General features: G+C 42.3%; 1 protein-coding gene across 4 annotated transcripts in view; it reads left to right on the forward strand.

Moving 5' to 3' along the window:
- The window catches only part of Pld5 (phospholipase D family member 5), a 329,510-nt gene that overhangs the window by 292,786 nt on the left and 9,575 nt on the right, over positions 1 to 27,149 (forward strand). For all 4 annotated transcript variants that reach the window (XM_028865531.2, XM_028865532.2, XM_028865534.1 and 1 more), the window contains 3 exons: positions 10,789 to 10,986; positions 20,728 to 20,864; positions 25,229 to 25,397. In XM_028865531.2, coding sequence (XP_028721364.1) covers positions 10,789 to 10,986; positions 20,728 to 20,864; positions 25,229 to 25,397 — 504 coding nt within the window. The remainder of the gene's footprint in view (positions 1 to 10,788; positions 10,987 to 20,727; positions 20,865 to 25,228; positions 25,398 to 27,149) is intronic.

Genomic DNA, 27,149 nt, shown 5'->3' on the forward strand with positions numbered 1-27,149 from the left:
ACACACACACACACACACACACACACACGTAGATATATACTGTGGTAGTTCAAATGACGTGTCCCCTGACAGTCTTGGGCATTGGAATACTTTGGTATTGGCAAAGTAGCTGCTAATATACATATGTGCATATTTATGGGTATATATTTATGACTATATATGTATAGTCTAACACGTACTTTTTTTAATTAAAATATAATTACCTAATTTTCTCCTCCGTCTTCCTCCTCCAACTCCTCCAGTATCCCTCCCTGCTCCTTTTCAAATCATGACCTCATACTCTTTATTATTATTGGTGTGTGTGTGTGTGTGTGTGTGTGTGTGTGTGTGTGTGTGTGTGTTTATAGATGCAACCTGCTAAGTCCATTTAGTGTTGTTTGTATAATAATTTTTAGGGCTGACCACTGGGAATCAGATCACTGTTTGGGGTGCTCATTTCTGGGGAAGGCTAATTCTCCCTCTCTCTCTAGTTTTTAATTGTCTGTATCGAGGGTCGGATCCATGAGACCTACGACAACATGGGTTGTTGTTGTTCAGGTCTTGTGTAAGTAACCATACTGTTGGGATTTCATGGGAGTAGGTCCCCTGTGGTACACAGAAGACTCAATCTTACAGCAGACTTCCTGGCCCTCTGGCTCTTGCAGTCTTACCAGCTCATTCTTGACAATGTTCCCTGAGCCTTAAAAGTAAGGGAAGTGTTGTAGATGTGTAGACTGGGGCGGGACACCCCACAGTCGGTTGTTCTCTGCATTTTGACCAATTAGAGCTTTCTGTAGTAGTCTCCATCTATAAAAAGAAGCTTCATTGTTGAGGGATGAGAACTGTATTTGTCTGTGGGTATAAGGATAAGTATCTACAATACAGTTAGGAATTATACTGGTTTGGGGAAGTGGTGATACTACGTTCTCCTCTGAGATGGAAACCTCACTAGCCATTGGCTAGATTTCCAGTACTAGACATGATATTCCTCCTGTCTAAGTGACCATGAGGCCAATTAAAAAGCTGTTGATTATGACCCAAATATGAGTACTACAATTGCACATTTAGAGGTATTTGCTGTGCAGATCATTGTTATGGTTCCTAGGCATCACAGCTGGGTAGAGATACTGAATGCTTTCTTTTCTTGGAAGCTTGTATAGCATCTTCTACTAGTACGAAAGCTAGTCCTCAGAGGGGAAACTTTTGAGTCAGATTCCTCCAAATCCTGCATGCTTCGTTCCTCATTCACAGATATATTAAGAACGTTGTCAGTTACAGGCATGAAAGGGTGAGGAACTTTCCCCGAAGCAGGAAGGAGGTAGTTAAAATTCAGTCCTGAGTCCTTGCTCACCTTACCAGGCTGATGAACTGAGGATGATTATCCCCCGTTGCAATCAGTGTGTCAGCGGGGCCTAGCGGGAGCCCAGCCCTCTGGTCTAGAGAGGCCATGCCTCCTCTGGTCATTCTGATGTGTTCCTAGAGCCACATGGGCAGGGAAAGGGGGAAGGCAATAGGGATGGGTGTCTAGATAGGATTTTTTTTTTTCAAAAAACCCACCACCCCTCATTTGTCCCTTTATGAGGGTACAAGTGCCCTGAAGCATGCCTGACTCAGAGGCAATCCTGAGAAGTCTGGGAGTCTACACTCTGAATTAAAAAGGTACAAACAGGAGGAAAGATGGAGGTCCTTTTCCTCTGAAAATCTTCAAACCAAAACCTTTCTATATCTCAAGATCTCCAACTAGAACCAACATTGAATTAGTTGTGCGAATTACAAACTATAAGCTGAAAATTACTCATTCAATCCACCTGTCCATTTTGCCCTAATTTGAGGACTTCACTTTGACAATAAAGAGTAGAACAAGATTCACACACTTTCCAATGTACTTATAGAGGAGATCTTCTCTATGCTTCTGGATTTCCTCAATAACTTCATCTCTGCATGGCAACTGATCATCATCATCATCATCATCATCATCATCATCATTATCCTGGTGTGGAAGGGGTGGGCTGTTTTATAAATGTGAAGAGAAGATAGAGCTGCTCAGATCTGGCCCCGTGTTTTATCAGAGTCAGCAGATCATTGGAGAGGCTTGAAAAGGTTACCAAAGATGGTCACCTGAAGCTGAGATGACTTCACCTTGCCTGTGGTCATTGAGCAGGCAAGAAGACAGAGGTGGATGTGGTGGTACACACCTCTAACGCTAGCACTTCAGAGAGGGTTTGAAACAGCCTGAACTATATAGTAAGACCCCGTCTGAAGAACATTATAAAAGTAATACTAGGGCGGTGGTGGCGCACGCCTTTAATCCCAGCACTCGGGAGGCAGAGCCAGGAGGATCTCTGTGAGTTCGAGGCCAGCCTGGGCTACAGAGTGAGATCCAGGAAAGGAGCAAAGCTACACAGAGAAACCCTGTCTCGAAAAACCAAAAAAAAATTAAAAAAAAAAAAGACTTTATAACTGGATGTCAATATGTAAAAGATTACAAATAGATCCATATCTGTCACCATGCACAAAACTCAAGTCCAAGTGGATCAAAGACCTAAACATAAATCCAGTTACACTAAACTTAATAGAAAAGAAAATAGGAAGCACTCTTGAACGCATTGGCACTGGAGACCATTTCCTAAATAAAACACTGACAGCACAGACCCTGAGCACAACCATTAATAAATGGGACCTCTCGAAACTGAGAAGCTTTTACAGGGCAAAAGACAAGTCAATAAGACAAAAAGACAGCCAACAGATTGGGAAAAGATCTTCACCAACCCCACATCTGACAGAGGATTGATCTCCACAATATATAAAGAACTCAAGAAACTAGACATCAAAGCACTGAACAGTCCAATTAAAAAATGGGCTAAAGAGCTAAACAGAGAATTCACAAAACAAGAACTACAAATGGCTGAAAGACATTTAAAGAAATGCTCAACATCCTTAATCATCAGAGAAATGCAAATCAAAACGACTCTGAGATACCACCTTACACCTGTTAGAATGGCTACGATCAAAAACACCAATGACAACCAATGTTGGAGAGGATGTGGAGCAAAGGGAACACTCCTCCACTGTTGGTGGGAATGTAAACTTGTACAACCACTGTGGAAATCAGTATGGCGGTTACCTCAAGACCCAGCCATCCCACTCTTGGGCATCTACCCAAGGAATGCTGATTTATACCATAAAGATACATGCTCAGCTATGTTCATAGCAGCACTATTTGTAATAGCCAGAAACTGGAAACAACCTAGATGCCCATCAACGGAAGAATGGATGAAAAAAATGTGGTACATATACACAATGGAGTACTACTCAGCAGAGAAAAACAATGAAAGCATGAAATTTGCAGGCAAATGGATGGAACTAGAAAAAATCATCCTGAGTGAGGTAACCCAAACCCAGAAAGACAGTTATGGTATGTACTCACTCATTGGTGGATTCTAGATATAAAATAAAGAACAATCAGACCACAACCCATAGAACCATAGAGGCTATATATATAGCATGGAGGTCCCTAAGACGACTGTAGCATATAATAAATTTCAGTTTTACTCAATTATTGAAAAAAAAATAGCCAAATGAATGGAAACACATGAACTATGAACCAAAGGCTGAGGGGCTCCCAGCTGGATCAGGCCCTCTGAATAGCAACTGCAGAAGTCAGCATGGTGTCCCAGTGCTGTTTGGAAGGATGAAGAACTACCCCTGCAATCGGGAACCTTGTGGACAAGGCAGCAGACAGCGGCTTAACCAGGAAGCTAACTCTTATTGATGGTTTAGCACTAAAATTCTAGTCTTTTATTTTCCTTTCTTTTTTGTTCCTTTCTCAGGAGTATGACAATAGGTACAATAAAATTCTACCTGGTACTGAAAAAAAAAAAGTAATACTAATAATAAGAAAAGAGCAAGAATGACAGGAGAACCCTGGTGCCATTTGGGAATAATGTCAACTCTTGTAAAGAAGGAAGATGAAATTAAAATACCCCCCCCCAAATAACTGAAGTGTGATTCCGAATGTTTGGATCCCATTCTACTCTCTGGTCTCCTTCCTCCGAGATTTCTCCATGAATATTCTCCTGTCCTTAATCTGTCAAGGTTTGGCCTACTGATTTCCCTTTTCCAAAATAAGGTCAAGAGGTGGTTGTGTGGATTTTTTTTGCAGCAGAAATGGCAAATTCATAAAACATTACGGTAGTCTGGAAAGTTTTCAGATCCTTGAAAAGATGAGGGGCCAGTGAGATGGTTCAGCAGGCAAAGGCACCTGTCCCTAAGCCTGGCAACATGAGGATGATATCAGAATACACAGAGTAAAGGAGAGAGGTGACTCCCCAAAGTTAGCATCTGACCTCTACGCATGGGCTTTAGGATGCATGTGTATGTATGCACCTGTGCACATACACACCTGTGCACATACACACATGTGCACACAAAATAAATAAAACATTTTTTTAAAGATGAAGCACTACCACTTTATCAGCTAGTTACATGCTTAGGACCATTGTTTTCATTCAACACTGAGAACTGAAACCTGAGTATAGCACATAAGCAAGGCACTCTACCATTCACACATACATATATATAATAAAAAAAAGATGAAGCACTGATGAAATTGGGATAATGGAAAGGAGGAAGAAAGGGAAGGGGATGGCGGACTCGGGGAAGCAAATGACATAGTATGATGCTTTCATAGTTTTATTGGGAAAGGTCTGGCTTGAGTCCGACATCAGAAGACATTGTTCTGTGATAAGTCAGTTTCCTTTGGGAGCTTCCGTTTCCTTAGTTTAGAAAGAAGGGTGAGCTAGCTGTTCTGAAGTTCTTGTGTCCTTGCCTGTCTCTTCCATTGGTCCTGTTCCTTCAGGGAACCTTATTCCCATGTGGCAGACATAGAAAACCTGACATCGGCGAGTTAAATAGTACCAGCCACCTAACTGGGAATAAAGGGCCAGGACAGTGGGTATGTTTCAAGACAGGAGATGTCTTGGAGCCCCCAAAGTGCTATTATTCATTCTTTTATTATCAATAACAAAGATTTCACCTTCAAGGTTGAAATAAATGAAGCTAGAGCTCACAGTAATTAAGTTTCCTGCAGTAACTCAAAATATTAATCAGCAGCTAACTGGGAGCCTGGAAGTTGTTCGCAGTTGCAGGATCTTTTGTCTTTGTCAAGAAATTTTTAAAAATACTTGTTTACGTTTCTATACAATTATGGAAACAGTACCCTGCACACGTGTGGATGATAAATGACGCTGTGGTTTGGCTGGTTGCATGAATTACTCTGAAGCACAGCAGACGAGGAGGCTATAATGTCTTTCCACTCCCTGTGATGTTAACAAGAGAATCCATCAGGTGCCTGCCCTGGCTGCCACTCCAAAAACCCATCAGGCCTGGCTGCTGTTAGCCTGGCTGCTGTTAGCCTGGCTGCTGTTAGCCTGGCTGCTGTTAGGCTTCCACTTGTGTCCTAGCGAAGAGGAATCTCTTGGTTCACTTTGATCACCACCTTCTGCCCATCCTAAGATAATTAGAATAATTATTAGAAATTACTAACAATAATTAGAAATGGGTTTTAGCTGTGCATGGTGGTAAAACACCCAGTAATCCCTGAACTAAGGGGCAGAGGCAGGAGGATCACTGGACCTTCAAGGCTAGCCTGATCTACATAGCAAGTTCTAGGCCAGCCAGGGATACATTGTGAGACCCTGTCTCAAACAAATAAACAAAGGTAAAAGGAAAAAAGATCTAGTGTGATGTCATGTTTTCTCTAATTTTTACTTAATTTTGAGACACAAGAACACTTGATCAGACAAAAAAGGACATAGAAATAAACAGCAGGACTGGGCCTTCACCTCCAGGGAACATCTTGACTCAAGTGCTCTGCTTAAGGAATGAGTGTTTCTACAACACACATTACACACTTTGGACCCCAGATTCTATATAGATACACAAACTCGTCTTGTTATATATGAAATGAAAGCAGAGAGAAAATTGTCTAAGGGGATGAAGGAAACTAAAGAAATGGAAAAGTTAGAGAAAGAAATAGGGTAGGAGGGTACGTGGAGAAACATGGCCAAAGTTCATTATATATTTATATTAAAATAGCCTTTAAGGCAGGTGTGGTGGTACATGCCTTTAATCCGAGCACTTGCGATGCAGAGGCAGGTGGTCAGCCTGGTCTACAAAGTGAATTCCATGACAGCTAGGGCTGTTACATAGAGAAACTCTGTCTCAAAAACAAATTCTTATAAAAATCCAGTACTGTAGACAACTTAACTGATACATCTACAATACAATCCCTATGCCTAAGGCTCAGAGAATATGATAGAAGAGGAGTTGGAAATATTGTAAGAACCAGAGGCTTAGGACATCTGCTACTTCTATATGACAGGGAAGTTATACTCAGAGAATTTTAATGATGTGATTGCCTAAATAAGACCAACACAATAACAAAGGCAGTTGACATGCCAACTTGGATAGAGAAATTTCATGAGACCCAGGCCCTAGATGAAGAGCTACAGGCAATTAATGGATGCTGAGGGAGAGAGTCACTCTTCTTCAAGGATGGGCCCCTTGGTAGGCTATTCAGTCCCAAGTGGTCAGTCATAAACACATACACATATGAGCAACAATTGGTAGACTCAGTAGGCTGTATTTGTGAGTGTGTGTGTGTGTGTGTGTGTGTGTGTGTGTGTGTGTGTGTCAATAATAAAGAAAAGGTCATGAATTTGAGATGGAGTCAGAGAGGACACAGGAGGAGCTGGATGATGTGAATACATTATTACTCTATGAAGTTCTCAAAAACATTAAATTAATAAAAAGAAATTAAAGACACAGATAAATGAAAAGATATCCCTCACTAAAGAAGTATTCCTACAAATGCAACACTGTCATTAAGTTCCGTAGGCTCAGCTGCCTTTCTTGTTAGGCATTTGATCTCTCCAACCTTAGGTTTCCTTACATATGAGGGGGATTTCAAGAGAAGTTTAAGAAAGCAGATGTGTTGCACCACTATTCACAATATCCAAGTTACAGAATCAGGCTAGCTGTCCGCCAGCAGCTCAGCAGATGAAAATAATGTGGAATACATGCACAACACAGTATGATTTGCCCACAAGAAGGATAAAAGTGGGCCATGCCCATGAGGATGAATGCAGCAGGAGATCATGACGTCACATGAACTAAGTCATTCAGGAAAACCAATGCCATGCCTTTCTCACATTTGTAGATCTTCCACTTTATATAGTTGTGTGAAACCATATGCTACATAAGATATGATCATGGAAGTGAGACTCCCTGACAGAAATGAATGGGAGTAACAAGCCAGAGGGATGAGAAAGGGCAGAGGAGGGTGAATGTGGTCCAAGTACACGACAGACTTCTATGCAAATGTCTCTGTGAAGCTCATCACTGTGTGTGCCAGTAGAAAAGGATGCCTGTTCAAGAAAATGATTTTAAGACACAGATGGGTGAGACATTTGGAGCTGTCCCCGGAACACAGTGACCAATGAGTGCTGCTTCTGTTATCTCTCATCAAATAAGCATTTTCATTCCATGCTCCCAATTTTCCCATTCGCTTTTGAAGATTTGGTTCACCAGATACCCAGATTAAAATCCGTGGTGACACATGTTCTAAGATCAAGTCTATCACAGAGACACCAGAAGTGTCCCAAGAGGACTATTTAGCTTTAGGTATCAGTGGGAAAACCTTTTCCAAATACAGCATCCTTCTTGGTGCTTGTCCACAGCTATCACTATTGTCCTTCATTTGATCATCTCCCTTGAAGTTCCTCTGTCCTGCTGCTGAACAACTTGCCACTTTAACTAGAGTGATACTGAACACCTACCTAGCACTTTGTCTAAAAGTAACTGCTGAGCAATGCTCACTGTGCAGCGGCACCGACCTGTCTGTCCTCACTGTCCTACGACGTGGGTGTAGGGTCACTGCCCCCAGCCAAAGGCCAACAGGAATAGAGAGACAGCCAGATTTGGTGAGAAGGTTCCTGAGGCATCTCAGTAAGTGAGTTCTAGGGTGTTATGGCTTCAGGTTTCTGTTAGGTGGTTTGGGGATGTGCTTGAGGAAGCAAGGCTTTTTTTCATGATTGGATGCTGGTGGGAAGTGAGGGAGGTTCTAAAATGAGGTAAGCTAAGCTGTAGTGAAGAAACCACACTGAGTCAGCTTGGCTAAGGCATGTGTGGTCATTTTCATGGCTCGAATAATGTTCACGTTTTTGTGTGTGTTCAGTCTCAATTATAAGGTCTCAGTTTTGCCTCAGTTCATCGTGAATGCCCACAGAGTGGACCTATCTGTGATAATGTTCTATGATACTGTTTCCCAGAAAGCTGAAGGCTCAAACCAGATCTCAGAAACACAGAGACATGGCGGAGGGTTGCAGGTCGGTCCCCAGGGGTCACAGCTGGCTTTTGCCTTCCTCAGTGACAAAAAGAAGTCGGAGAGCTTGTCCACAGCCACACAGCTAATAAACTGAGGGGCCACGATGCTAATACAATTCTTCCTGTCTCTAAGTTTAGTCACATGGTAGTGTACAAGCTTATGAAAAAGTCTGTTTTATCTGCCTGATTTCCCAGGAGAATCCTGCTGAGCTTCTTGACAGAATCCATGGAGAGAATTGCATTCAGTCTCAAGAATAGGGCTGTCTGCTGATCTCAGTGAGATCCCAAGTCTAATTAACTTACCTAATTTCAGGGGCAGCCTTTCGACATCTCTGGTGGAGACGGGCTTTGGGTCAAGTATTCACACCTATGTGAAGAAACACTGCTGGTTGTAGGTCTCCAGTGTGGCTCATTTTAGATTGTATCATGATTTTATAATGCATGCTAGTTCTCTTCTGTAACTTTATGCTGAGTGTCTGGAGCTGGAGACTGTGCCAGCTTCAGGGATGGGCAACAGTAGCTCGTCAGATATTGATGGATGTCTGGCCCTTGAAATAACTGTTAGTCCGAAATGCAAACAAGCTGTGTTCTCAACAAGACGTCCTCACAGCAGACCAACCCAATGCCCCCTGATACTGAAAGCTTAATTTAACAGAACAGCTTTTGTGGTGCAAGGGTCCAGCAGTAACAATGCTGAAGGTGGTCATAGAGAGACCCCCTGACAAGGCTAGCCTGAGATCTCTGGAGACTCAATCTTCAGTAGGAATGTGGGGCCTTATATGGGTCAGTGGGCCTTCTCTCCTTTGCTGAGCTCCCCACACTACAAACAATGGGGTGTAGAGCCTAACAAAGGGTGTATTTTAAGAGTTACTGTGCAGTTCTGGGGAGCAGGATCACAGGTTATAAGTCCCTCGGAATCCAACATCCCCACCCTGTAGTTCTACCCCATCACCTGGAAAGAGGTGTTGGCACACCTAGACCTGTATACACAGTCTCTCCTCCCTGCTTAGCTCCAGCCATTCAGGTCTGAGTAGATGGCCCATGTCATAACTAAGTATCTTTGCATATGCCTGACCTACCTGCCCTCTGAAACCTTTCATTTTTCTTAACTTTAATGTATGTGTTCCTCTGACTGTAACACTCAATACTGAAGAAATACTTGCACAAATGCACACAAGAATATGTCCAAGGATGTTTATGTTATTTTTTGCATTAACAAGAAAATAGAGACAAGTTCCTGAGCAGGTTAAATAATCTATGTATATCTATTTGTGGTTGCCATGGAGCTAGAGAAATAAAGACAGTTCAAAACAGATGAACATGGAAAGGCCCTCATAGTATGTTGTACTGGTAGTCCTGGAGGACAAGGGCATACAATCCCTACATGGTAGTCAGTCTCTCCTGGAGAAAGAAAAAGATGGGAAGGAAATTTCATATTCCTGCTTTGGTTCCTCAAGAGCCCAGGTCTCCCAAATAACTCTTGACTGGGAGATTAAGTCATATAAAGCATTCACATGTGTATTCTGCTCTTTTCCAATCAAAATTTTACATTGTTTCTTTGAGCAAATCAGATATAATGAACAGTTTCCACAAAGACATGCTAGACTCAGAGGAAGCCACTGTGGTCTTTGCCGGGGTATATCTGACCACCATTCACAAAACCTGCAATCAAATTCTTAATTTACCACCGATTTGATCTCTGACTTGTAATTTTACTTAATTCTGTGGGCTTCACTTTCCTTCTCATGCACTGAGAAAAGAGAGACAAAAAATACTTCCATGGTCTCTTTGGTACAGGGTGTTAGTCTACTGCTGTCAAGGAGCATGCCGTTTTTGTAAGAATAACAATTTGCCATAATTTTTAATGATTGTAAGCACTGCTCTTATGTGTATTAACCAGTCTGTTATAGCAACTCCATCTGTGTAGTTAACACTATTACCCCCACTTTATGTAAGAGGACACTGATGTCCAGAGATTAAACATATTACTCAAAAATCACATGGCTCTAACACTGCGGAACGTGGGCTGATTTCCAGGCAGTGCGGCTCCAGGATCTATGACTACAACCGCTCTGTAATGTTGCAATGGAGGGTCATTGTCCTGCTGCTTAAGTATCCATTTTTAAAAAATGGTGTTGAGGGGGGAAAATGTGAAAAGTCAATATGAAAACTGTAGCTGGTAAAATTGTCTCTGTAAAAGGCCAAATGCAAAAAGGGAGGAAAAGTTCTATTCCTGTATATGAACATTTTAGGATACTTTTATTCTATATGCTATAATGTGGTCCTAGCTACATACTTCTGTGTAACAAAAAATGCATTTAAAAAAAAAGATGTCTCTGCTACAGCATTCTTATGCATTTTTTTCTCTGAAAATAACAGCATCGATTGCACCCCACGTTGATGCTCTCAATTTTAATTTCACAGATGAAAGAACTCGGTGTCATCTTCTACAACTGCAGCTGCCTGGTCCTAGATCTACAAAGGATATTTGCTTTATATAGCTCATTAAAATTCAAGAGCAGAGTACCTCAGACCTGGTCCAAGAGACTCTACGGAGTGTATGACAATGAGAAGAAGCTTCAACTCCAGTTGAACGAAACCAAGTCACAAGCCTTTGTGTCGGTGAGTCGTGCACCCTCACTGCTTCATCGCCCCTCAAATTTTGTCCTCCCAAGGGTTGGTATACCAGTCCCTCAGACTCCTCCCTAACCCCCCTCACATCCCAATCTCATGGCCTCTTTTTCTTATAACCCATTGAGTTCAGTTAGCACTGCCCATGTGGGCATGGGTGTAAGGCCATTGACTATAGCATGGGCAGCATACCAGGGACCACACCTTTGAGGAAAACTGACTCTCTGTCCCTTAGAAGCGATGACCTGCCAATAGTCTCAGCTAGAGATGGTCCTTGGGATCCCTCCCATATCATGGAAAGCTGACTGGCTTGATATTATTATGTAGGTCTTACATGCAACCACAACTACTGTATGAGTTCATGAGTACAATTGCCCTGTCATGTCCAGAAGACACTATTGAGCTCCAGTTCCCACTGACCTCTGCCTCTTAGAATCTTTCTGCACTTCCTTTTGCAACATTCCCTGAGCCTGTGGGAGGGGAGTACAGGAGAGCCTGTTGGGGCCATTTTACAAAAGAAGACACTAAACACATTCCAGTGGTACAAAGTCCATCCCATGGGAAGCACCACTGAGGCCCAAGCTCTGTGGGCTGACAGCTGATGAGTCCTTCATCCATGATTCCCACATGTACCTCACAGTAGAACCCTCGTGAGACAAATCTGAGGGAACTTAGTATGGAAAACAAACAAAGCCAAAGCTGGTGTATTTGCTTGGGGCAGGCCAGCACAAGGCTACCCCTGATATCTTCTGACTCTGGTGAAAATTAGTACCTCATCCTTACTTCCTGCCATCACCCCACTACCCTCCCCACCATGCTGTTACTAGGAACTGGGAGTGTGTATATCTAGGCCTCTGATCCCAGTCTTTCCAAATTCTAGAACCACTAAGAATTAGCACCTGACCTAGGGTGAGACCTCACGAGTCGGACCTGAATCACACTCCTGAGTTCATCCTGATGTTCAGCAAGTCCTCTCTAAACCGTGTTCGTACATGACTGCTGTTCTTTCTCCCTGAATGGGTGCCAGAGAACATTTAACAGAGAGCAGTAAATTCTATCCTTTTCACCCTTTGCACGTAAAAGAACAGTCTGAACGTCCAGAAGACAGTACCAGATGGCCAAAAGGAGGGTGAAGTTTTTTGTGTAAAATAACAAATTCACATAAATGTGAACAGCCCAAAATGGGAAGGACTTCCATGGAGCAGTGGGACTTTTGGTTGGTTGGTTGGTTGGTTTTTACATCCCAACCAAAGTTTCCCCTCCCTCCTCACCTTCCAGTTTCTCCTCCCTTCCCCCATCCACTCCTCCTCTTCTGTTTCTCTTCAGATAAGGGGTAGATCTCCAATGGGTATCAACCAGCCAGGTATATCAAGTTGCAGTGAGACTAGGCACTTCCTCTTCTATTAAGGGTAAATGAGGCAATCTGATAGGAGGAACAGGTCCCAAAAGCAGGCAACAGAGTCAGAGACAGGATCTTCTCTCACCATTAGGAGTCTCACAAGAAGACCAAGTTACACAACTGTAACACATTTGCAGAGAGCCTAGGTTGGTCCCATGGTTCCCTGATTGTCAGTTCGGTCTTTGTAAGCCCCTATGAGCCCAGGTTAGTTGATTCTGTAGGGGTTTTTACAGTGTCCTTGTCCCCACTGGCTCCTACAAAATGCAATAGTAAGCAGAATCATTACAGAGAGCCTTTTAGAAGCAGTATTTTCATTGCATCTCAAGATAACAATAGTACTCAAAGGCTAGAATGTATTCCCAATCTGTACATAAGCAGCAATGGGAAACAAAGTACATGATGCCTCACATAAAGGATCCAGAAAAATAGAAGAGAGGCAACAAGAAATAAATGAAGGAATGAGCAACTGTTTGAACAATCATGTAGCTTAAATTTAAGATGAGAATCTTAGACATAAGTGAATAAGGTTCTTGTCCACATTTAAAAGGGCAGGTGTTGCCTTTGTGAATTCTAACATTGTCATATCTGTCATAGAGAGTCTCAGGTCCTTAGTTAAACCACTGAAAGTACAAGGTCTCTTTTCTGACACCTCTTCACTAGAAATGACAGTACACCTTTGCTCTAGTCTAGGGAAACTTAAAGATTGACTTTTAATCCAAGATATAGCTAGCAAATGAACTGAAAAACACATATTCTGGTAGTTAGCTATTCAAAATTACATAATGCTTCTTTTCTATTTTCATTTCTTTGATTTATTATTTTATTTTCTCATTAATAATATCAACTCTACCTTTAATTTAAATCCAACAGATACTGAATAAAAACCAATTTTGACCATCTATCTGACAGAAAATTAGTACCTATAATCTATAAAGATATCAAAAATTAAACACCCCAAAACTGTATCATCCAATCAATAAATGAGCAATTTAGTCAAGCAGATAATATTCAGAGGAAGAAAAACAAATGGCCAGTAAAAATATGAAAAAAAATCATCATCTTTAGTCATCAGGGAAATGCAAATTAAAACTACATTTAGAATCTATCTCACCCAAGTTAGAATGGCTATCATCAAGAAAACAAATGACAGAAAATGCTAGTGAGGATGTAGGGAAAGGGAGACACATACATCACTGCTCCTGGTGATGTAAACCAGTGTAGCCACTGTGAAAATCAATATGGAGGTTCCTCAAAAACCTGATAATAGAATTACCATATGATCCAGCTGAACTACTCCTGAGCATCTATTGGCAGGAATTTAGGTCAACAAACCACAAAGACACTTGTAGATCTTTGTTTATTGCTATGCTAGTCACAGAATGTAAGATGTAGAACCAGCCAAGATGCCCTTCAGCAGATGAAAGGATTTAAAAAAAAAAACAGTGAGTACACACACACACACATATACATGACTTTTACTCAATCATAAAAAAAAATGGAATATGTCATTCTCAGGAAAAATGAATGGAGTTGGAGATATTATTTAATGAAATTAACCGGATTCAGAATGATAAATCTCATGTTTTCTCTCATTGTATTGGTTAGCTTTCTATTGCTGTGATAAAACACCATGATCAAAATCAACTTGAAGAGGAAAGGGCTTATTCATCTGACAGCTTGTAGTCCATCATCCAGGGAAGTCAGGGCAGGAACTCAAGGTAGGGACCTAGAGACAGGAGCTGATGCAGAGGCCATGGAAGAGTGCTGCTTACCGGCTTGCTCCTTATGGCTAGCTCAGCCTACTTTCTTGTACTATTCCATGACCACCAGCCCAGAAACAGCGTCATCTACAATGATCTGGGTCCTCCCACATCAATCATTCACCAAGACAATACCTCACAGTATTGCCTACAGGACAATCTCATGAAGAGATTTTTTTTTTTTTCAGTTAAGATTTCCTTTCCCAAATATGTCTGGGTTTGTGTCAAGCTGACAAAAATCAACCAGCATACTCATATGCAATATGTGTGTGTGTGTGTGTGTGTGTGTGTGTATGCATGTGTGTGTGTATGTATATGTATATATCGCCATGTGCATACATATGCACACATACATGCACACGCACACACACCTGATTTTGAGAAGATAATAAAGTCTTACCTGTATTTTTTTAACCCTTAGAGAAGCCCCGCCTTCAGAACTGGCTCTTTGCTCTCACTCTTTTATTTATCAGAACTTTGTAATTATTTGTTTATGATGTTTTCCCCATAATTTTATAAGACTCTAAAGATTGCATGCCCTCTTTATAATTTATATTCCCCAGACCTCACTCAATGTTTTGAAAGCAGCAATAAATAAATAAATGTTAGACTGGATTTATTGATAGTAATGTTGATGTGAAGTTCCAGAATGTATATAGCTTCTTCAGTAATATATGCCAAGCAAATGCCAAGGCAAACTAATTTAAGTTCAATATATTTGTTGTAAAAAAAAATAGTACATCATATTTTTGGAAGCTGACAGTCCCAAAACTAAGTTGAACACACGCGGAGACTATCTGAAGACTCGAAGAATCACCAGTCCTAAAATTATACTTTTGATCATTCCTAATTCAGTATAATTAAATACAAATTTCCAGTTGTGATATAGAGTGTGGATCATTCCCAACTCACTAAAATTAAGAGCAAATTTCCAGTTATGATCTAGAGTTTTGATCATTCCTAACTCACTACAACTAAATACAAATTTCAAGTTATGATAAAAAATAGGAATTATTTATAGTTTTCTCATGAACCAAAAATTGGCATGTGGTTAGACTTATCTATATGACTTCTAGTTCCCAGGTAGCAGATAACTGTGATTATTACATATTTGAAGTCAGAAGATGGAAAGGGGTGAGAGTGGGGTTTATGTCTTGTAGATTTCTTTTCACAGACCTTAATGTACTTGAAAAAACCCTACACATTGGCTTTCTAGGCCAAAGTTTCATTTGTTCATGGATTGTTTATATTGATCAGGTATGAGACGGGTTTCATTTCTTGTTCTTAATCAGTTCATCTGCCTGTCAGTCAGGGAGATGTATCAGTTGAGAGGGGAAGACACTGAAAAGAACTCAGGGCTGCTATGAAGAAAAGGTAGCACACCATATTCCTTCCTAAAGCTCCTATTTTCTATTAATACTTATATTTTAGCAGCTTTATTGAGATAGAAGTTATTTACTGTGAACTTAGTGCTTTTAGAGTTCATAGTTCCATGAGTTTTGGTGTATCCAAAAGACTCTGCAGTCATCAGCACCATCACATTTCAGAATGATTTCTTCACTACAAGGGAATTGCCATAATCATTAGCAGTTACATTCTGTTTTCCCCTCCCACAGCCCTAGAAACCTCTGATCTAGACCTTTATATATGTACCCTTTCATGGAGATTTTATCTAAACATAGTCTTTTTACAAAAGGTAGTCTTTTGTGACTGTTTATTTTTTTCACCTAGCATACTCCAAGCATGTTATAGCATGGATTTATGGATTTACCAGTAGTTCCTTTGCTTCTTTTTATGGCTAAATAATATTGTATTGTAAATATTAAATACTTTGTGTAAGTGTGTGTTGGTTAATAGACGTTTGGTGTCTCTATATTCGAGCTCTTGTATATATGTCCCCTGTGAACATTCATATCCAAGATTCTATCTAAGTGCGTTTTCAGATCCTTGGGGTTTATACTTAGGAATAGAATTGCTGATTGTTCATCATTTTGAGATACTATTAAATTGCTTTCCAAATGGGTGTACCATTCTAAAATCCTACCCATCATATATCCATGTTCCTGTCAACATTTCTTGTTTCTGTCTCACGGTAACCTTCCTAGTGGGTGTGCCCTAAATGTTGCTATGTGCTGACTACATCTTTCATTTGTACTCAGTATCCACTAGGAGAGCTTCTAGGGAGGTCTTCTACATTCTTTGTACAAGGCCCTTGGCAAATGGAAAATTTGCACGTCTTCTCTCCTATTCTGTGGGTTTTCTTTCCATGTTTTGTTATCTCAATGTATATAGTCTAGAAAGACACCATGCATGACCTTTTTAAAAACCAGGAGACCATTGTGAAGTAAATTGGAAACCTACTAAATTCTCTACAAGGTACCTACTGACTGAGTATTCAAAATAAAATATGCACACATCCAACACTTACTGATCCAAGAGAAAACCTAGATTAAGCCAGACACAAGGTGCCTCAAGAATTCTTGATCGGTAAAGGCAGCTGAAACATCAAGCAGGCTCTGTAGTCTTGCCTTCTACTTCAACTGTGCAATGAAGGAACACACCTCACCAAGATTATCACATTCCTTCTGAAGTGCTGAGGGGAAGAATGTAGCATCCACCTCTCTGCACAGTGGAAGCCAGTTAGCATTCTAGCAGAGCAGTACATCATTCTTTCATGTTGTTGTATATTTAGGGACATTATACTGTCTATGGGGGTAGAACCAAGGCCCCAGATGCAAAGACACTGGCGTAAATAATCACATCTTCCCTTAATAGACACATGGGGTACCTGCCAGGCCCCAAGCGTTGTGTTAGGCAAAGGGAACTCAAGAAAGACTAACCCAGATTAATGCCCATAATGATGTCTACATGGGGACAAAAAAATTAGAATGCAGCTACTCCAACTAAGAATAGAGGTTGGGGTGAGATAAATGTGGAATGTTTATCAGTTTATGAAGTACATTCATGTTCATTTCACAGTTACTTACTGAGCATGAAATATGTGCGTGGTACAAGGGGCAGGAGCTGTAAAATAAATAAATAAATAAAAGTGCAGCCCAAGAGCTGGCAGATATGCAAACACGCCAACCAATGAAGCAGTATCATGAAGCTCCACAGTACACAGAGCTTACCTTAACCACTGACACATGCCACTTGCCTAGACCTGAGCCTGGAGCATGGCAGACACCTAGGAATATCTGCTGATAAAGCAACCAGCCACGTGCCCATGACCCATGCAGAGAGCAGGCTATTCTCCTCTTCAGTCCTCAGAGTGCACCAGCGTGAGAGGGCGAGAATCTTACTAACTCCATTAAGAAGCAGACTAGCCATGCCTAGTGATGCCTGTGATCCCAGAGCTTGGAGACAGAGGCTGGAAGATTGCTGCTAATCTAGGGTCAGCCTGGGCTACACACAGAGACTTCAGGACAACTGAGGTTACACAGCGAGACTCTGTCTCATGAAGGGAAGGAAGGGAGAGAGGGAGACAAAGGGGGTGGGGTGGGGGTAGAGGCGAGACGGAAGGGAGACTACAGGTAGATGGTGTATGCTAATGTTCTTGGGCTCTAAGTGTGGAATCTGGCCTAAATCACAGGAACTCTCACTCTCGCCCTGACAATGGGGCACAATAGCCCCCAACCATTCCCCGCCTAAATGTGCTTCTCTCCAAAAGCAAAGCTCAGTTTGGGATCCCAGGATGAAACTCAGGAAGTTCTTAACTGAAACAAAACCATGAGTGTTTGGACATGCTTCAGAGCCCAGGGACCTGTCCAGAGAGCAGTTCCTCAGCTGCTCCGTGGCACCCCGAGCCATGTCTAAGACAGGCCAAACAGGCTGAAGAAATTAAATCATTTGAATGTATGATTTTAATGATATAGGAAAAATGAATAAAACACAACCCCTAAAATCACGCTGGAAACAGTCTAGCTGACAGAGAGGCAAGTTCAAACAATTTTATCTCCGAATGTGCTAAATAAGGTAGAGGGTAAACTCTGGAGGTGGATTGTGGGAAGGGTTGTGCAGCAGTATGACTCAATGCCCTGACACAGCATGGTTGAAATGGTGAGGCCGTCACTGGGGATGCAGCTCAGTGGTAAAGTGCTTGCCTAGCCTAAGGAAAGCCCTGGTTCCCACCATTCCCAGGGATGGAGAGATGGAGAAAATAAAGGAGGGAAGGAGTTGATAAGAAAGAAAAAGAAACATGCAGCCCAGGAGCCCAGAGGCAGCCTCCATCTGAAGATCTAAGAAAGAAAGAAAATGTTTCATGGAAGCCATGTATCTGAGCTGGAATTTAGAGAGAGCTCCGGTGGGACAAGCAGGGAAGCGTGTCACCCAAGGTCCCAGTGGAGCAAATGTCAGGAAGCAGAGGCGATGAGGACACAGTCATAGGCTGGGGACATGGGGGTGGGGGGCAGAATAACAGCCAGGGGTACTCATCCCCAAACAGGACTTCATCCTGAAAGCCACGAGTATCTATTTGTTAAATGTCATGGAGACAAGGCAATGGGTTTGGAAGAACATTTGAATGCATTTTTTTCCCACTAAAGAATGGAAGTTTATCTTCCTTCGAAAAGCAAAATAACTAATCCAAAGTATACCTTGCCTACTGCTGGCCAAGAAGACTTTATTGCTTATCTTTCTCACTGCTGGGTCCACATATCTTAGGGAAGCAACTTGATGGAGGGAGGGTTTATTCAGCTCACATCACATCTGCAGTTGGGAAACAGTGGAAGCTGAATGCTGGTGCTCAGCTTGCCTTCTCCATAATACTCCATAGAATACTGCCACCCACAGTAAAGGTGGGTCTTTCCACCTCAGTTTACCTGATCTAAGCATTCTCTCAGAATCATGCCCATGGGCTCATCTCTTCAATGATTCTAGAGCCTGTTGAGTTAATAATCACTATTAGCCAGTTAACAATCACTATTAGCCAGTTAACAATCACTATTAGCCATCACAAGAACTTTTCCGGCAGGGATGCCTGGAAAGTGTTTACCCTTAATATGCCCCTAAATAGCCACTTTGCTCCTTCTGTGGGGAGATGTTCATCCCAGTACCTTCATTCTGTGAACCATATAATAGGGTGAGATTCCCACTAATGCAGGTTAAGGCACTGGGGACAAATGACTTGGGAACTCTTATTGACCCGTGGTGCCATTCATTCCAGACAGTTCCAGAAACCTTTGTCTTCTCTTTTGTGCACCCATGCTTCCCGCAGCGAACTGCTTGTCAGAAAAAGGCGGCACTTACAGGAGATGCTCTTTCTAACCCTCCCCACTGGGAAAACAATGAAGATTCTGAAGAATATCTTCCCCTTGCTATACCATCTGCATCTAAAAAGAACCTATGTTTGTAAGGAAGTTCAGACATGAGAAACATACCTCCAGCATCATTTGCCTCTTTTCTCATTTTGCTGATGTCTGGCACAGTGTCTTTCTTCTCTGACTCTCTTGATGGGTTTGGGCATCACAGTAACTTGGGTTTTTTTTGGAGGGTTATAGATGATCTCTACCGTCAGCACTCCTCTTCCCAACTCTATGAAAGGTCCAGAAAAATAAGACTTTTAGATTTGTGTCTTGGATATTTTTATGGCTAATATCACTTCTCAGATGAAATGACTTCTAGAATAAATTGCTCTCTCTATGTGTATATAAGTCTGTAAATAATACTTGTGAAAAATCCTCAGCCACGTGGAAGAGGAGAGAATCCTAGAGTCACATAAGGCTGAGGCAGGTTGCTCTCACAGTAGCAAGGTGTGCATGGAAAACAAAATTTCCCTTCTGGGACAGACTTCAAGGACTTGAGGCATATCCTGCCTCAGCTTTGATAAAAACCCAAACTAGCTTTGTTGTAAACTGATCAAGAAGCAGAAAGGAAGTCGGGTGGTGGTGGTACATGGCAAAGACAGGTGGATCTCTGTAAGTTCAAGGCCAGCCTGGTCTACAGAGCTAGTTCCAGGACAACCAAAGCTACACAGAGAAACCCTGTCTCAAAAAGCCAGAAAGAAAGAAAGAAAAAAAGAAAGAAAGAAAGAAAGAAAGGAGGGAGGGAGGGAGGGAGGGAGGGAGGGAGGGAGGGAGGGAGGGAAGAAAAACAGACAGGAGGTTTACATCTCATGTAATTAACGATAAACCACCAAGATCTACCAACATAGCCGGGCGGTGGTGGCGCACGCCTTTAATCCCAGCACTCGGGAGGCAGAGCCAGGCTGATCTCTGTGAGTTCGAGGCCAGCTTGGGCTACCAAGTGAGTTCCAGGAAAGGCACCAAAGCTACACAGAGAAACCCTGTCTCGAAAAACAAAAACAAACAAACAAAAAATATATCTTGGGGCTGGAGAGATGGCTTAGAGGTTAAGAGCACCGACTGCTCTTCCAGAGGTCCTGAGTTCAATTCCCAGTACCCACATGGTGGCTCACAACCATCTGTAATGAGATCTGACGCCCTCTTCTGTATACATAATAAATAAATAAATCTTTAAAAAAAAAAGATCTACCAACACAAATAAAAAAAAAACTTTTAAACGCACAGATGCCTACAATTCGACTCTAACATCTTGCATTTTATATCTTCACAGAATTCTCCCAAACTCTTCTGTCCTAAAAACAGAAGCTTTGACATTGACGCCATCTACAGCGTGATTGATGATGCCAAGCAGTATGTGTACATTGCTGTCACAGACTACCTGCCTATATCCAGTACGAGCACAAAAAGGTCAGGAACTTTCCAACCTGCACTCTGGGGGGTGCTCGGGCCTCTGGGCTCCAGATGTGCATGTCATGCTGTCGTTGTGCATCTACAATTTGCCCATTATGCAGTTCCTTCCCAAGGGTGTCCAATTTAAAGGCTCAGGGTCTCACTCTGCAGGAGTACCTCACTAGTTTATCCTACAGGCATGAGAGCAATCTCAGAAAGAAGATTGGGTAAACTCCACTTTGAAAATTACCTAGACAGAAAAGCATTTCCTTCCGTGCCCCTAATGTGAAGGAGGAGGGAATTTAAAATATGTGTTCTCAGACCATGTACCCTTCCATATGAGAAGAAGAGTATCTTTACAGTGGATAACTTCTCAGTTCCCCAGTTGGATCACATAGTAACTGGGAAATGATTCAGGGGCAGAATATACGACAAAGCTTTCAGGAGAATACTCACACATAATGTCGGACCACACCCAGGATTCCCTCTTTTGCTTGCTTGCTGCAAGGACAGAACTTTCCGTGCTTGTCAGTGTTTTCAATAATTAGTTTAACCAGGAAACACTTTCCAAAATGCACATTTCTGACTGCAAATGAAGACCTTCATCATTCCGGGAAAATTATAATTTCAAAATAGCCATTTAGTGAGCTTAAATGATTAAGTGTGCCATGTATTACTTGAAAATTTTTCATCTTGCCAATCCCACATATGCATAATATGTAGCATCTTTATGCAAATGAATATAAGATTGCAAAAAACCTGCCAGAAATGGGTCACTTCCCGACAGTGGGAAAACATTTCAAGCTGTAAGAGGCATGTTATTAACACAGAGCTACTTTAAGACATTGTGAATCTTTTAAATGTTCATAGATTTTCCCACACACTTCCCCATCGTTCCTATGCCTCCTGTTCATTTGGCTTGAGACTAAATTTTAGAAGTCAGCTTTCCTCCGGAAACATAGCATCTTGTGCTTGGTTATCCCATTACCAAGGAGGATGGGGGACTAAGTTCATGGGATTCTGGGATGATGATGTCTCAAGACTAACAAAACTGTCCCATAGACTCCCATGGGCAAAACTGAGGTCTTTCATAGTCTGGGGGTGGTGGCTGTGGCGTGTGGTGGTACACACCTGTATTCTCAGATTTGGGGAGGCTGAGACAGGAGGGAGTTCAAGATCATCCAAGGCTACATTGTTTAAATCCAGGCTAGGCTACAGGGTGAAACTTTGTCTCAAAGAAACAAAAATCTTATAAGTAGGGGAAAATGTAAAGATGTTTAAAGAGCCAGAGACCAATCTGAAAGCTCATACCTTAGTCATTTATCATTCTGGCTTTTGTTCAAATACTTCTTGCATTGCGTGTGAAGATACCATGCTGAAACTCATTGTTTCGGGAGCTAACCTTAAAAAAATGAATTTAAAAAAACCAGAAACATTTATTCACCTCAAATATAAAGAGAGTCAACAGACCAAATAAAGTTTCCACCAAGCCCAGCTCAGCAAATAAATAAGCTTACTGAGACTACCTACAGGACATGGACAGAAACAAATCAAGTTTCAAGCTTATACGTTCAGATTTCCAAACAAAAGGGCACCAGAGAAAAATACGTAGCTCAAATGTTCCAATTATAATTACATTCTTCTCAATCATACAAATGCATTTTATTTAGAAATCAAACTGGTCTTGCATTTACATAATCCTAAAAAATAGGGAGGTTCTGAAGTGAATTCAGTGTATTTGTAGAATTAATTGATACCTTAGATTTAAAAGTTAGTCCCTTCACTGCCAGCTACCTAAATGAAAGGAGAAAAGTCATGAACTCTCAAGACAGAGATGACCTAAACATACATCATCAAGGTTGGGATTCCTGCCTTTCAAGTTGCAGAGAGTGTGATGATGATGCAATAAATCCTACAATTAAAAAAAAAATCAGAACCGCCGATGGGGATCGGCTCAGACAGAGAGCATTTGCCTAATGTTTGCAAGGCTCTGGGTTCATTCCCCTGTGCTACAAACAGTGACCACCAAAACAAACGAATGAGAGCAAGGCACGATGGCAGATAGCTATGAAGATGGCATGGCAAGACCTATTTATTACCTTGGATGCTAACCTAAAAATTATTTTTAACATTACATTTTAAAAAATGGAAAGTCCAGTTTCAATTGTTCCTGCCAGAGCCAACAAATGCTCTTTCTTTCTTTCTGGAATTCACTGATTAGGTCTCGATTTGGAGTTGCTCCTGATTTGACTCTTCAGTCATGTCAAGTGCATCTTTCAGAAGGAAATAGGTACATGTGTGCAGGATGAGTGAATATGTCGAGGTCCAGTAATCCTCCCCTCCTGCAGTTTAACCACAGTCTAAAAATATCAAATGGAAAGTTCCAAGAGAAAAAAAAAAGCAATTTGTGGAGGGGAATGAATATCATCAAAATATATTGTATGAAATTCTCAAGGAAGTAATAAAACACTATTTAAAAATCAATTTATGAGTTTTAAATAAGTTTTATTTTAGTGTATTATATTACTAAAATTGTTCTACCATATTAGTTATTATTGCCAATACCTTATTTGCTGAGTCTGCACATTGAAGAACAAGCAGGGAATATGTAGTGTCCAGTAGTATCTGAAGTTTTCCAAGCCTTCTCTGGGAGTCTCTGGAAGATCCCCATGGATAACAGGAAATTACTATAATAACAGCCTTCATTCATGTATAAATTTAACAACTGTCTGCTGATATATGTTCATTTATGATTACAGCATGAATGCATGTGCCCTGGAATGCTATCTGAAGTGGGCAGAGAGGCACAGGGAAGATTATTAGAACACAGATGTATGAATGGGACTGAAGGGGTTTACAGAAAACAGGACACTGAATGGCCCCCACAATGCCATGCCAGAATTAGAGAAAGTGTATTGAGCAAGTCTTACGTAAATTACATAAAGCATTCACGAAGTAGACAAGAAATGGTGGGGTCATGGGAAAGGGGATTGTTCCAGGTAAAGGGGACAGTGTGAGCAAACTTCGGGTGTTGAAAAAGGCCAGCCAGGTTCAATGCTGGATCACAGAGCCAAGATGAGGTAGTGATAAACCACACTGGAGAGGAAGCAGGGATGGGGAGCAAGGGGGTCGGGGGAGGCTGCTCACTAGAGAGTCTCATGATTTGGGGAGGCTTTGGTGCTTTAATGGAAGGAGTGACAGGACCACACCCGTTTTTAGGCAGTCATGTTGGTGGCTGTAGAGGTGAGTTTGACAGAGAAAAGAACTGTGGTAAAGGATCAATTTAGAGTACAAGGCTGAGGTGACCATTCCTGGTAGTCCCTAGAAACTGACAGAGCATTCTAGTACCACCTGGGATTTAGGACATGGGAGGATCAAGAGGAAGGTAGAGGGACACGTGGCCTGCAGGTGGTCATAACGGGAATTGGGTTGTCCAGGCAAAAGAGACCAGGAGGAGCTAGAGGGGTCAGAATTTGGGGGATCATAGATCCCATCAGGAATAAAGGACAGGCTTCATGTGACTGAGAAAAGGGAGGTTCGAGGGCAGGAGGATCAGAGAGAGAGAGGGTCAGACAGAGAGCAGCCTCCTGGCGATGCCATGGTTACAGCACCGACAGGCCACAGTTCCCAATAACGTGGCCTGACACCTCTGAAACGACGTGATGGGGGATGGGTGGAGCAGAAGATCACATGCACACACACTTCAGCCCAGGGACCACGTGACAATAGAAACACATGCCAAGGGCTGAGAAGCTATGTCTTCCGGAAGAATTGGCATGGGAAGAGGCTTAGACAGCAGAGGAAGCTGTGGCCTGATGGAGGATTCCCAGTGTCCAGCCCAAGGGAAGGAGGGAGGGGAGCTGTGGATGCCTGGGGCTGGAGAGATGGTGCTCAAGACAACCTGGAGATAAGAGCAGTGGACAGCTCAGATAAGCAGAGTGGAAGTTCAATGGACAATGAGGGATGCCATCGAAGAACATAGGCTGGCGTGACATCGGGGAGGAAGTGTGCAAGACCCATAGCTAATTCTGCCCAAAGGTAGATGCTCACACCACAGTGAGGCCTGGAAAGCATAGGAGGTAAACTAAGGACAACCCAGGGTGGTCAGTCCATCTGCACACTGGCTCCACATAGCTTCACCCCATGGACCTGAGACCTTCTATCAGGTCTATATATGGGCCTTGTATAAAAAGATCTTCTGTAAGGAGGTCCCAGAAACACATCACCTCTTGGTGGCTACTTCCAAAGGTCTGTGTCATCAAGCTATCCTACAAGATGGTTGACATGTTACAGAATAAAGCAACACACAAAGAAACAGCAACGCGTTCTGCTGTCAAGTAAAATTTATTTCTCAACTAGTTTTCTTTCTTTGTCCTCTGCAGGACATACTGGCCAGATTTAGATGGGAAAATAAGAGAAGCTTTGGTGTTACGAAGCGTTAAAGTCCGGCTCCTCATTAGCTTCTGGAAGGAGACTGACCCCCTCACATTTAACTTCATTTCGTCTCTTAAAGCTATTTGCACCGAGATAGCCAACTGCAGCTTGAAAGTTGTAAGTGTTTTATTGCCTGTGTTATTAAATAAAAAGGTCTTATTCCCTTTACATGTCTACACACCACACACACAGTGGGGAAAGGGGATGTAGAGGTCAGCATCAAATGTCCTCCTCAGTTGCTCTCTACCTGTTTTTTTGTTTTGTTTTGTTTTGTTTTGTTTTGTTTTGTTTTGTTTTGTTTTGTTTTGTTTTGTTTTTGAGACAGAGTCTCTCTCACCAAACCTGAAGCTCACTAATTTGGCTAGACTGGCTAGCCACCAAGCTCCAGGGGCCACCTGTCTCCATCTGCCCCCATCACTAATGTTATGCACAGCTGCCTGCCAAGCTTTATGTGGACGCTAGGAATCCAAACTCAGGTTATCAAGTGGAGACAGTAACCACTTTACCCTCCAGCCAGCTCCTCAGCCCCTTCAAGGACACACTTTACTGGAACCACTTCATTCACCTACTAATCTTATTCGTAACATTGACAAAGAGTTGAAACGTCCATCAACACACGCTGACCCTGCCCACCGTTCCACCAGCCCTGCCCCCTGGGCTTGCTCCAATCTCTAGGTCACGTGCTCATCCATCTCTGGACGCCCAGAAGAAGGCAAGGTGGGGAGCTGCTAATAACCCCCTTTTCACATCATCGTGATGAAATATCTGACAGGAAGTGATGGAAGGGAGGCAGGATTGACTTAATCCCCCAGTTTCACAGTGACTGGGACTTGTGCCTTGCTGGCATGAGTTGACAGTTTGACCTGTTACATCTTGGCCTGTCAGGAAGGACAGACCTTGGGCTGTCCCACCCCTGCCCACAGACCTACTTCTTCAGGTAGGTCCTACCTCCTCCCTAAAATAGCACCACCCACTAGACTAAGTGTTCAATCTCATGAGCCTATGGGAGATATTCCCCATTCAAACCACAGTACCCACAAAATGTGCTAACTTAACTCTCAGGCTCCCCTTTGATTTTCCTTGCCTCCTCCCCTCAGGACCTTTGTGGGTGCTCTTTCCTCAGCCTACAGCACTCTTCCCCACCTTCAGCTGACTGGTGACTGCTAATCCCTTTGTCCTGAGTTTTCAAACCAAGCCCCTGCGCATTCAACAGCCGTGTGCTGAGACTCCACTCTAGGACAGGCCCTGTGCTTCCTGAGGCCTCTGCGGACACATGATGGCAGGGTCCCTGAAGTATCCGTCTTGAATCACAACTTCCAGCTTATCCCTGACCCTCAATATCCCAGAGACACACAGAGGGAGGAGCGGAAGACTTCGTGGTTAGACCTACAGGTGGTGGCATCCTCTCAGCTTTCGTCCCATTACAGACATCACCCGCAGGGTGACACCAGAAGACAAGGGAGTGTGTTCAGAGGGTGGCTGTGTTTCACTGGGACAGAAGAAAGAGGCTTGAGGATGATCCTGGTCCAAGAGTCTCAGCACCATTACCTGTTTTCCTTTCTTCCCATATAGGGGACCCCAGAATTTCTGTCTCTATCTCTGTACAACTCTGTACTTAACTTTAATTTTTAAAACTGAAGCAGACACCCCCATGTCTATGAATTTATATATCATTGTAAGTATTGGAAATAGGAAAACAAGTTTGTGGTTATTACCAATCATCTGTCTTGTAGGCCAGAATTGAAAGTATATGAAATAACTAAGACAGGGTAAGGATTCCAACTGGGATTTGAAATCAAATACTGGGAGGAAAAGCAGAGGTTGATACTGATACGGGGAGCCAGCAAGGCCCAAGAGACCAGTCCGGCT

Source organism: Peromyscus leucopus, chromosome 15, assembly GCF_004664715.2.
Source record: "Peromyscus leucopus breed LL Stock chromosome 15, UCI_PerLeu_2.1, whole genome shotgun sequence".
NCBI lineage: Eukaryota > Metazoa > Chordata > Mammalia > Rodentia > Cricetidae > Peromyscus > Peromyscus leucopus.